At 48.1% G+C, this 12,446-nt stretch overlaps 1 protein-coding gene across 1 annotated transcript; it reads left to right on the forward strand.

Annotated features, from left to right (window-relative positions):
* Window positions 1-2,261: 2,261 nt before the first annotated feature.
* On the forward strand, window positions 2,262-11,683 carry CTSZ (cathepsin Z). The gene is made up of 6 exons (XM_006134655.5): window positions 2,262-2,624; window positions 3,805-3,968; window positions 8,966-9,145; window positions 10,110-10,260; window positions 10,569-10,731; window positions 11,251-11,683. The coding sequence occupies exons 1-6, from the start codon at window positions 2,497-2,499 to the stop codon at window positions 11,362-11,364; spliced, it is 900 nt and encodes a 299-aa protein (XP_006134717.1). The 5' UTR covers window positions 2,262-2,496; the 3' UTR covers window positions 11,365-11,683.
* The last annotated feature ends 763 nt before the right edge of the window (window positions 11,684-12,446 follow it).

Below are 12,446 nucleotides of genomic sequence, written 5' to 3' on the forward strand. Positions count from 1 at the left end.
GATCTACTGGTTGATGACCACTGCTCTACAGACTGAGGACCCACTGAGGTGGATGATCTACTATAGACCTGCTAAATTGAATGCTGAGGGTACCCCCATCAATGCCGGAACTCCTATTTCTTGCAAGGAGTAAGGGAAGTCGACAGGAGCATTTCTCCCATCAATCTCCTGCTATGAAGATGGCACCGAAGTGCTGCTTAAGGTATGTCGACTCCAGCTACATTTTTAAGTAGCTGGAACTGCATACCATAAGGCAGGCCTGCACACATGCAGCCTGCAGGGGCTCACTGTGCGGCCCGTGACGACTACGGGCGGCGCGGCCTCATCCGATCCACGGGCCGGGTGGAGAAGCAGAGCACCGCCGGGGAGGGGGAAGTGCGGCGATTCTCGCTGCCGGGCTGCCTGCGTGCAGCTCCGGCGCAAGGAAGCGGGGCGCGAGCCAGAGGGCGAGAGGCTGGCAGATGCCAGGACACTGGTGTTACGTGGCGTCGTGACGTTACGGCCGGTGACTGCCAGATTCAAAAAGGCCCTGGCTACCCCGCAAACTGGAAGGCAGAAGCCAGGTAGGAGAGGGGAAGAGGTTTGTGCTGAGGGGAGGGGGGCAGGTCAGGAGAAAGGGGAAGGCACCAAGGGGCAGGGTGCAAGAGAGAAAAATGCCAGGGGGCCAAGTGGAGACAATGAGGAAAAGGGCAGGAGGGGAGGTGTCAGTGGGAGGGGGGACAAGGTGATGCTGGGAGAGGAGAGGAGAGGGTAAGAGCATTGGGAGCCATATGTTGTGCAGGCCTGATTTAATTGAAAAATTCTTAATAAAGTATCACCCGCCTCCCCAAACCTACCCTTGCGGCCCGCAGCTGTTTTCTTTGGAGTAATATGGCCCTCGCCGCTTTCCAAGTTGTGCAGGCCCTGCCGTAAGCTGACCTTCTGCTATAATGTAGACCTGGCCTCCGTCTACTGCATGGGGCTTATGCTAGGGTAGTGTTTTTAGCTACTGCGTCTCCATGCACTGTGGTCTCTGCTGCTGGCCCCGTGCCCAGGGACCCAGCTGCTGCCCCGTGCTCCTGGGGCTGTGCTGCCAGCTTCGCACCTGAGGTCCTGGCTGATGCCCTGCATGCCCAAGGCTCTGCTGCTGGCCTTGGATCTAGGGTCCCAGCTGCTGGCTTTGAGTGCCAGGGAGCTGAGCTTCGGCTCCGTGCACTGGGGGCTCTGCTGCCAGCCCTGGGTCCCAGCTGCTGGCCCTGCATGCCAGGTCTTTGCTCCCAGCATTAGCTGTGGGGGGAGGTGGGAAGGACAAAGGTAAGGAGGGTGTCAACACCTATACTCATAAAAATGTTCCCCTGCTACTGTGAACCTGAGTCTGCAGACCCAGACTTTGAGACTTGCTGCTGTCAAACAGGTTGTTTGCTTTTTTGCAGAGCAGACATGTCCTCTGTGGATAGGGTTGCCAGGTGTCTGCAGCCCTCTATGGGCCCTGTAGGGTGTGCAGGCCCAGGGCCCGTCCTTAGGGCACACAGGCCCAATCTGGCCCAGCTGTTGCTACTGGCGCATGTGCCGGGCTGTGTAGGGCCCCACGGCCGTGGGGGGAAGGGCGTTGCTGGCCGGCGCTGCGGGAGCCTGGCGTGCAGCGCCTGATGGTAGCTGTAAGAGATGCCGCGTGCCCCTTACAGCTGCCATCAGGCGCCCCCCCATCGGTTGGCGCCCTGGGCAGCTGTCCGGCTCGCCCATGCCTCCGTCCTGCCCTGGGTGTCTGGTTTTGAACTGGACAGTCCAGGATTTGAGCTTTCTGTTCTGGAAACAAATTGACAAAATATAAATGTCGGGTATTTTCTAAATAAGATGTAGATTGTGATGCAATGTCAAGTGTGTCCACTATTTTTGTTGGAAGCATCTGGCAACCCTATCTGTGGGTGAGGCCAGGATCCTGCAAATATTTCAATGGGACGGCTTCGGGATATATAGTTAAGGCTACACAGCATCTTGCAGGATCAAGGCTTGATGGAAATGCTTCCTGAATCAAAGAGATCAGTGACGGCCTTACAGAGGCAGGAACAGCACGTTTCCGTAGGCAGCCCTGCGGACCGGGACTTCCCAGTGAAGGCTGCGGCCTGCAAACATCTGACCACGAGACGAAGGCCCTTGCTTGGCTGATCCCAGCTCCCCCGCCCATCCCAGTACAGCCGGTCCCATTCCTCGCTGCCTGCAAGTCGCGGCAGCTCCCGCAGGGGGCAGGGCCCTGCTGGAGCCACCCGCCCGAGATTGCTGGGTGCAGCCCCAGCTCTCCGGGGCAGCCCCCGGACCCCTCTTGCAACACGCGCGCAGCCCCAGCCCCGGCTCTTCCTGCGCGGCGGGTCTCGTGTCCCCCGCCCCCCTCCCGCGCAGGGCGCAGCTGGGGATTGGCAGAGCCCGGCCCCCGGCTGACTCAGGCGCCGCAACCTGCCCTTAAAGGCTCGGCCCGAGCACGCAGGAAGCAGCTGCCGCTCCGGGACCGCCGCGCTGAGCATGGCCGGGCTGCCCCCGCATCTCGCCCTGCTGCTGCTCTGCGGCTGTCTCTGGCCGGCCGCCGGCCTCTACTTCAGGGAAGGGCAGCACTGCTACAAGCCGGCCCCGCGCAAGCCCCCCGGGCTCAGGTGAGAGAGCTCGGCCCCAAGGGGCGGCTGGCACCGGCTGGCCTGGCGGAGCCACGTGCATCGCTGCTGCTGGGCGAGGGAGGCTCGCAGCCGGGGCTCGGGCAAAGCGCCTGTTTGCCGCTCGCGTGTCGGGGATGTCCTAGCGGGCTGCCTGGCTCGGGCTGCACCGGCGGCGGCTCGCAGAGCCTGCGGGGTCAGGAATCAGCGGGGCTGAAATCCCGCAATGACACCGCCCCTGTGTTGTGAGACCCCTTCAGCCCGCTGCGGCTTCCTTAGCCCCTCCCTATTAACTGCACCTCGCCGGCACCTCGGGCGTTGCTGGCCCGAAGTGGCCGCTAGTAACCGCGCAGAACTGCACCGGACCAGTTAGTTTCGCTAACGAGTTCATTGTCAACCCAGGGCAGCTGGCCTCTTAGGGGCAAAGGGCCAGGACCCTGCGCCTCAGAGGGAATTTGGTGCCTAAATACGTTTAAAGATGTGGACACGGGTGATCAGCGGGTGGGGGAGAGGAGAGGGATTTTCATTGCTGCTAGGTTACTCCTGAGCTGTGCATAGGGGGGAACTAGTTTTGAGAGTAGACGTTTCATATGAACTCTTGTAAAGTGCCACATTGACCAGGCATTTCATGTATGTTAATCCCAGATATGCAGTTCTTACTCAGGGGTGGGGAACCTTTTTTTGGTCCGGGGCCATTGACCTACAGAAAATCAGGAAGGGATGGGAACACACAGTTGAGAAGGGGGGGAAAAACCCATAAACCTTCACTGACGTGGCCCCTAAGAAGGAGACACTCCCCACATTCCCCTTGCACATCAGAGGGTAGGGGGGCCCAGACTAGTAGATTTTGTGTGCTCCCAGCCCTTTGGGGAGGCTGGAGTGCCAGCATGGCCCTCCTAATGCCAGGGATCCGATCCAGGCAAAGGGGGGGGGGAGGGAGGGAGTTGAATCTGGACCCTGATCCCACCCTGAGGGTTGTTTACAAGAATTCTGAGTTAAGTCACAAGACCATATATAGAAGGGCATTAAAGGTCATGGTGACTAGAGCAATCATGTGACCACAAGCAAGGATGGAATTTCACACACATTTTGAGAGAGGGGAAGATTTTTTTCCTTTGTCTCAAAAAAATATAAAGTAGCTCTAGGAAATGGGCTTAACTATGACTATTTTATTTCCATATAGAACATATCCTCGACCTCATGAATACCTGGACATTTCTGAACTTCCCACAAGCTGGGATTGGCGAAATGTAAACGGAATCAATTTTGCCAGTACCACTCGGAACCAGCACATTCCTCAGTACTGTGGGTCTTGTTGGGCTCACGGCAGCACTAGTGCCTTAGCAGGTACTTGTAATTGGGTATTGCCTTCTTGTCTGTCAGTTCTTTTCCAGGACACCCCTACATTCTGAACTTCTCTGGTGGGTATCTTCAACCTACAGGATTATCAGAACTATTAAGGATCATCACTGCACAAGACAAAGGGCCTAACTCCTAAAAAGCTTTGTAAATCTGGGCCAAGGTATCTACCCTAAGACAATGAGAGAGGTGAAAGAAGAGGCTAGTGACGATGTTTTGCATGGTAGCATGTGCTGTAGGAATTCCCCAGCTGGCAGCTATAGAGGCAAACTTATTTATTTTTCTGGTGGCATGTTCCACTGTGGCAGGGGTATCCTTCCTCATTTAGAATTTTACACAGATTAAAAGGGAAAAATAGAAGTGATAAAACTATACTTAGAATGGACATTGTGAAGTGGATGTGGCATGCTCCCCCTTCACTGTACAGGACTCTTTTTCCCCCATTCAATCGGTTAAGCCCCACAAAGCCAGGAGATGTAGGTAGATAAATTATTCTGTCAATACTGTGAAGACTGATACAATTATGACTTCCCTTTTTGGTGGGTGGGGTATTAAAAAAGGGATGCTGGGCCAGCGCCTCAGCTAGAGCTGAGTTTTGGGTGGAGCAGTTTCTGTTGCCTGTGCAGTGCAGCAGAAGCAGTGTGACAGCATGTTGTACTGGTTAAGCTGACATACTGAAGCAGGGGGAAGGCTCCCAGGGATGAGATTTCACAACCATACACTTAGGAAAACAGAAGTACAGATTACATCGACAGTGTACATAGTGCTCTACGAAACACATGCAGATGCCACAGAGCTCATCAATTCAGCTAAAATACAGAAACAGTGTATTTGGGGTGGGGGGTCGTAATACATGTAAGGGAGGAATCGAACAGAACAGAATTGGTTGAGGCCATAGGAGCTGCTGGGGAAACTAATTAGGGATAAAGATGGAGTTATGAAGAACCAGATTAAGGACTCCAAAAATATAGATAATTTAAGACGGGTTTGGTGATGCTGTATATCTGGGAGCTAGATTTCAGTATGAAACAGGCCTACTGGAGTTGGGAGGGGAACAAAGAGAGCAACTGCCCTGGGGTCCAGTGATTCAGTATATCCCAGAGTTCCTGGCCACTGCAGCAACAGCAGTGCCTGGAGCCCTGGGCTCTTTAAAGTGCTGTAGGAGCACCACTCATTGCACTCTGGGTGGCTCTTAGGGAAAGGTGGGAGTGTGGTGCATTCCAGGCAGCACTAGGGAGAGGGTGTATGGCACAGTCCAGGTGATGCTGAGAGCTGGCTACCCTGCCTCTTCTACCTGAGGCCTTGCCCTTCTCAGGAGTGTGAACCTCTGGCCCCTTCCCTTTGCCCAGGAGCTCAGTGAAGCTGTTGGTTCCCCGGTATGAATACAGAAGTTTGACTAGCTTTGTTTTAATAACTATAAACATTCCTTAACTTTAACAACAGAAGGGGTTTTGAATCTCTGCTTCCTTGCTTTTATTGGAGGACTAGGGAAGTAGAGTGAAAGCTTTCTCAGGTCTCAGATGAAGCACTAGGGGTGTCTACTTTCCATAAGGAGCTCTTCTGACAAAAGTCTGATAAATTATCATTGCAGTAGCATTATCTAAGGGTTCCAGTTATGATCATGGTTCCTTTGTAGTTATGGAAGTGAATGGTTAATAGGTTACAAGTTAACCAAGAGATGCTTACTGGTTACAGTTAACTGGCAGAGGCAACCTGGCCAGAGCAGCCCCTCTCTGGAGCACCCACTCCAGCCCAGATGCAGCAAGTGGGTTGGGGGTGGGAGGCACTCCAGCTGGGCTGGAGTCCCCCGCCCATCCCGTTTAATCAGTTAACTTTTTAAACAGTATATTTAACTGGTTAACTAAACAGAATTTTACATTCCATTGTACAAATGTTTGAATTTCCCCACCAAAGAACTCAGTCTAAGTAGACAAGTGGGAGGGCAGAGAAGGCAAACAGGTGAAAGAGCAAGTAAGAGTAAACCAAACAAGTACAACTGGATATAAACATTTGAAAACTTGGCCCTTGGTTTCACTGCTGCTTAAATCTATGCAAATTTGACGTGTCTGACAGAGCCTGGCTCACTGACCTGCTCGGTGACTGGGGACAAATCATTTGACTTTTACCAAAAAAAAAAAAAAAAAAAAGAGAGTTATATTTCCAATCTTTGTAAAGGGCTATGAGATCTGTAGATGAAACATTCTGTAGAAGAACCAGGTATTAGTTACATGGGTGGCAAGTTATATAGGCTTGTGGTGCCCCTGCTCCAGCAATATTCAGAGCCGGGGGCCCTGCTCCAGCAATATTTGGAGCTGGGTCTCTCCCCAGGCCCTGCCTGGAGCAGGCCCCCTCCCCCCCCCGGGCACATCCTCCCCCCCCCCCCCCCCCCGGCTCCATCCTGGCCCTGCTGTGCGCAGCTTTCAGTCCAGCTCCCCCTTGCCAGCTGCTGCTGCCATGCATGGTGTTTGCAGGTGAGCGGGGAGATGCCCAGGCGTGATGTGAGTCATGGCCCGGGACTTTAAAACTGCTCGGCGTGGCATTGCGCTGCGCGGCCTAGCTCCAGGTTCGGAGTCCTGGGACTTCTGGGGCCTGAGCGCAGACTCCGGCCCTGCAAGGTGGAAGGAAGGAAGGGGAAGGGGGGAGAGGAAGGGGCTTGAGCAGAGGGGGAAGAAAGGGGAAGGTACCATGAGACAGGGTGGAGGAGACACAAATGCAAGGGGTCTAAGTGCAGACAACGAGGAAAAGAGCAGGAGGGGAGGTGTCAGTGGGAGGGGGGACAGGGTGATGCTGAGAGAGGAGAGAGTAAGGGATTGGGGGCTAGGGAAGGGGCCAGAACCAGAGGAGAGAGGCGAGGGAGGAGTTAGAGGGGATGCGGAGGGGTAGCTCACATGATCAGAGTGGGCACGGGGGGGGAGAAAGGCTGGTGGAGGGGGACAGGTTGCAGGAGGGCGGAGGGCAGTGAGAAGGGTTAACAGGTTACAAGTTAACCAGGACAGCAGAGGAGGGTGAGGAGTTAGGGGGGCAGCAGGCACCAGGGGAGCTGATGGAGCAAGGGGTGGAGACATGGCAGCAGAGAGGGAAGGTAAAGGTTTCTAAAATATTTAATATTTAACTTGGGTGCCACAGTGGCACATCCAAACAAGCCACATGAACTCAGTACTGATGCACAACACAAAATTCATTCTCCTCATGGGAGGACACTCTTAGGCTAAGTCTGCACTGGCAGCTTCTTGCACAAGAACACATCCACACTGCCATGTGCGAGCTGTGCTTTTGCACAAGAGCATCCATGGCAGTGTGGACGCTCTCTTGCGCAAGAAAGCTCCGATGGCCATTTTAGCCATAGGGGGTGTCTAGTGCAAGAAATCCCTGCCGAGCAGCCACACTGCCCTCTTGGGCAAGAGAGCTTACACCTGTTAGAAAAGAGCATAGCTCTTGCGCAAGACACCCTTTCTTACCATGCAGTACTGTGAGCTTCCTTGCGCAAGAGCAGGTGGGCAGTGTGGATGCTCTGTGGGTTCTTGCGCAAGAACAGCTGTACTTGCACAAGAAGCCGCAAGTGTAGACATAGCCTTAGAGGGAACACTTCCCCCAGCCTCTCTGCCCCCAAGTTAATGTCACACACATTGGGTTAAAGCAATTGCAGGATAGTTGCATGAGGGGGGGTTTGGTGGGGGCCAAACCAATCCCTGTTGGTTGGAGGATGGTGGGAAAAGTCCTTCGAGAAGGGTGACATGACTTCTGGTCATGTGTCCATCTTGCCCCAAGCATGTTACCTCCAGAGGCCTGGTTAATGGGGGTCAGAGGGTGTGTCTAATGGGGCACCACCAAAAATTATACAAACCTGCCACCCCTGATTAGTTACACCTCAGTGCTTTCATAACTAGCAGATGATAGCCCCAATTAAGGACTGAATTGAAATGTGTTTATCCATATATCTGCCCCTGCAAAACTTAGATGCCATTTTGCCCGCTCAGATTGGGTCATAATTTGTGACCTAGACATTCTGTTGGCATACCTCACTGTAGACTTTTGCATCAAACTGTCTGCAAATATTTATAGAAATGTAGCCGTGTTAGTCTGGGATTCTTACCAACAACCACAGGACATACCACACTAATACCAACCCTGGTACCTTCCCTTGCAACAAACCCCGTTGCCAGCTTTGTCCACATATTCATTCTGCAGATACCATTATTGGACCTAACCAAGTGAGTTATAAGATCAAGAACACATATTCCTGCGCATCCAGAAATATAATCTATGCTATCATGTGCCGAAAGTGTCCGTCTGCTATGTACATTGGACAAACATCTCAGACACTTCGCCAAAGGATTAATGCCCACAAAACAGATATCAGACAAGATCACAAAGAGAAAACAGTTTCTTGCCATTTTAACTAGAAAGGACACTCTCTCAATGACTTAACCACCTGCATTCTGCTACAAAGACCTTTTACATCTGCACTTGAAAGGGAATCCTCTGAACTGTCATTCATGTTAAAATTCAACAATCTCCAAAAAGGAATGAACAAACACTCAGGCTATCTTACCCATTATGAAGATAGCTTCCCCAATTATCACCTCTACTACCATTAATTCACAAACATCCCACTCTCCCCACCTCTAATATCAATTCACAGACACTTACCTTCCTTCCTCCCCCCCCCCTGCATCCGCCTCCTGTTCTGAAATGTGATTTGTCCTTTTCATATGTGTTCATTTTTTTTAATTGTATCCTTTGGTATATATGGTTGTGACTATTTTCTTCCACTATTTGATCTGAGGAAGTGGGTCTGGCCCATGAAAGCTCATCATCTAATAAACCATCTTGTTAGTCTTTAAAGTGCTACATTGTCCTGCATTTTGCTTCTGCAAATATTTAGATACACAGCTAGGGAGAAAACTGAAACATTTGGCTTGTAATGAGCTACAGACAGTGAAACTAACAAGTATGAATTGCTTATTCTTTTGTTATTACCACAGATCGCATCAACATCAAGAGAAAAGGTGCTTGGCCTTCTGCCTACCTCTCTGTTCAGAATGTTATTGACTGTGCCAATGCAGGGTCTTGTGAAGGTGGAGACCACTCAGGTGTTTGGATGTATGCTCATGACCATGGCATTCCAGATGAGACCTGTAACAACTACCAAGCCAAAAACCAACGTATGGTGACAGATTTCAAACTTATTTCGCATTGTCTGGTATTAGCTTTAAAGGAACATTAGTATAATTTAGTTAACATACCCATTTCTTTCTGCCTTTACTTAATGCTGGTTGCTAGTGTAGCACCTGCTATCTGACTAGGGGCAACATGTTCCCTTAGAGTAGCAGGTTGGGAGGGGGGGGGGGGGGGTGCGGGTGTGTGTGTGTGTGTGTGTGTGTGTGTGTGTGTGTGTGTGTGTGTGTGTGTGTGTGTGTGTGTGTGCGCGCGCGCGCTTAATATAAACACACCAGAATCAGACAGCACAGTGTGTTGCCTACATGTCTGAACAATCATCCACTATCCAGGCTGCTAATTTGAACTCTGTAGTCACTGATGTGCATCGGTGCTTCCGTGTGGTGATATTTTAGATTTATCAAGTTACCAAAGCAGAACTTCAGTCTGTAATACTTACAAACAAGTCCCTTGAAATGTTCTATAGCTCTATAGAAACAGTTCAATTATCTGTATACCAAGACACGTATCAGGAAGTAATTTTTATAACCTACAATTGAAACACATGTTTGAAGGCTACCACAGATAAGGATTACATATCCCTGAAATATTTTTGACTCTGGAGACTATCTTAATTAGCAGCTGTACTTACAGCTTTAGTTTAACCTGAAAAAACAAGAAAACAGACCAGTTCTGCCATATTTTATCTTTATAATTATGGGCCCCAAAATGGAATTAAAATTAATATCCATGTATCTGTATAAGTGGTTTTACCCGCAAAAGCTTATGCCTTAACATATGTTAGTCTTTAAGGTGCCAGAGAATTCCTTGTTGTTTTTGCAGATACAGACTTATCTGTACCCCTACCCCTTTGTGACTTAAAATTTACCATGAATCATATTTCATTGAATTAACTGTAAGAAGAAAAACACTATCTTGCAAGGGTAATCAAATGTCACTGCTTCTTTATAGCATGTAAGAAGTTTAACCAGTGTGGAACATGTGTTACCTTTGGGGAATGCCACGTGATACAGAACTACACCCTCTGGAAAGTTGCTGACTATGGCTCTATCAGTGGAAGGGAAAAAATGATGGCAGAAATCTATGCCAATGGTCCAATCAGGTAAAGACACAGTAGTACAGGGTAAGAGTTAGCCTGTTAAACTAGAAACAATTTTTTTTATTAAAGTTATCCCAGGAAGCTTGCTGAGCCAGACATAGTGCAAACCTCTTTATGTAGCTTATTTAGTACTTCACAAGAACAGACATTAGCTTCTGAAGACTGATGCGTTACCAAACTTTTGCACAATATCTTATGATATAGACCAACTTAACCTTTCATCTGAAGTGAGAGTTGGTGATAGACACTTCTTTACTCAAATTTATAGCAGGCTAAAGAAGTGTTTGTGGGTGTGTTTTTTTTGGTTACAGTTGTGGCATAATGGCTACTGCCAAGTTGGATGCATACACTGGAGGACTTTATTCTGAATACAACCCCTCTGCTATGGTGAATCACATTGTATCTGTGGCTGGCTGGGGTGTGGAAAATGGAATTGAATTCTGGATTGTCCGTAATTCCTGGGGTGAACCATGGGTAAGTGTGAGAGAGAGAGAGAAGAGATGAGCTCAAAGTGACTGCAAAATGAAATGCACATTTTCAATCTTCAGAAGTTTATTACAAACTTTACAAGTGGCTTGTTTAAAAAAACCTTCAGTCTTCCTCTTAGCCTCAATCTATGGCTTTTTTAATGCACCTGATAACTAGGAAAAAATCTGAATGGAATGGAATGTTACCCAGCCACAAGGCAACAGGAGGTCAGCCTTTGTGATGTCAACTCCTAAATCCTAATGCTGCCCTCATGCACAGACATGGTAAATAGCTTTTAGAACCATAAGACACACAACCATTTGGCTGTAGAGCATAGGAGATCAATTCCTGACTGGAAACAAATGAGTTAATCAGAGAATGGCTATTTCAAATAAACTTGTTGTGTGAATGCTACTCAGTCAGACCTTTTGCATATATCTGCCCAAAGAACTTGAGACAAATGTTATTTAGATGTTGCTAATGTATAAATCTTTTTACCAATACTAATAAATTAATTTATTGTAGGGTGAACGGGGATGGCTGAGGATTGTGACAAGCGCATATAAAGGTGGAAAAGGAGCGGAGTACAATCTTGCTATTGAAGAGGATTGTGCCTATGGGGATCCAGTGTTTCCTTGACTGTTTCTATGGCTTTTGGGATATTTTCTGAACTTTTATTTTAAGGGTTTTTTTTAAATTTTAAATCAAGGCATTTTTTTTAATTAAAAGGCAATTTTGAATTTTTGTAGTACGGAATGACTGTTTAAAAAGGAATTATCCCAGATCACCGTTGTTTTTAAAAGTGAAATGAACTGCCTCTAATTTTAACTTACATTACATATTTAAATGCTGCTATTAAGACAAATTTGCTTATCTTCCACTTTAGTGCCTGGAATTTACTTACCAAGCAATTTGATCAGAAAAGTATAGGTACAAATCCTCTCATGGGGGGGGGGGGGGGGGGGAAAATCACTCACTTCTCAATATTTAATCTGAGGAGAATATTTAGATTTGTTTTACATTTGTAACACAGGAGCTTTTTTCCTTTTGGTATAAACTGTAAAATTTACTCAAAGCAGGAGATGCTTATTTCTTTTGAAAACGTAGACTTGTAAAGTATACACAAAGTACAACAGAATGAAGTAAACATGCTACATAAATGCAGAGCCAGTACTTTTTTTTGTTCTCTATTTAAAAACTGTCCTATAGTCACATGCTCTTTCACGAATAATGTGTTTCATTACACACAGATGCTGTCATTTTTATCTGAAAGTGATGCATCAGTGACCAAATCTCTTTAAAACTACTGGAGAACTTTTAAAATAAGCATTAATTGTTAGTGCATGATGCTTCCTTTGATCTAGGCTTTGGCAGTTGGCTGTTCCATTATTCTGGATGAAGACAATGACCATTTTTTTTTAAAAGGAGGGGGTTGGGAATAGGGTTCTAATAAATTATACATTTTCATGTATTTTTATATATAAAGAAAGATGGTTTGTCATCATCTTTCCCCCTTATGAAATCTGATGTATCTAGTTCTCTAATGGTGTAAATAACAATCCAAACCATAAAAACATACTGAAACACAATTGTTAAACTGACATTGTTTTTATGTGATGTAATGAGGGAATTTGTTTCTCAGCATTAACTTACTGGTACCTATGTCAGCCTCTTGACAAGATTTAAATAGAATCTGTGCTTTAGTTAAATGCTATCACAAA

This window comes from Pelodiscus sinensis, chromosome 17, assembly GCF_052426305.1.
Source record: "Pelodiscus sinensis isolate ZL-2025 chromosome 17, ASM5242630v1, whole genome shotgun sequence".
Taxonomy (NCBI): domain Eukaryota; kingdom Metazoa; phylum Chordata; order Testudines; family Trionychidae; genus Pelodiscus; species Pelodiscus sinensis.

Bases quoted from the DNA above. Each gene is read 5' to 3' on its own strand.
- CTSZ (XM_006134655.5), top strand. From the start codon at position 2,497: ATGGCCGGGCTGCCCCCGCATCTCGCCCTGCTGCTGCTCTGCGGCTGT. The intron at 9,146-10,109 runs GTATGGTGACAG...GCTTCTTTATAG, and splicing joins CTACCAAGCCAAAAACCAAC to CATGTAAGAAGTTTAACCAG. The intron at 10,261-10,568 runs GTAAAGACACAG...TTTTGGTTACAG, and splicing joins TATGCCAATGGTCCAATCAG to TTGTGGCATAATGGCTACTG.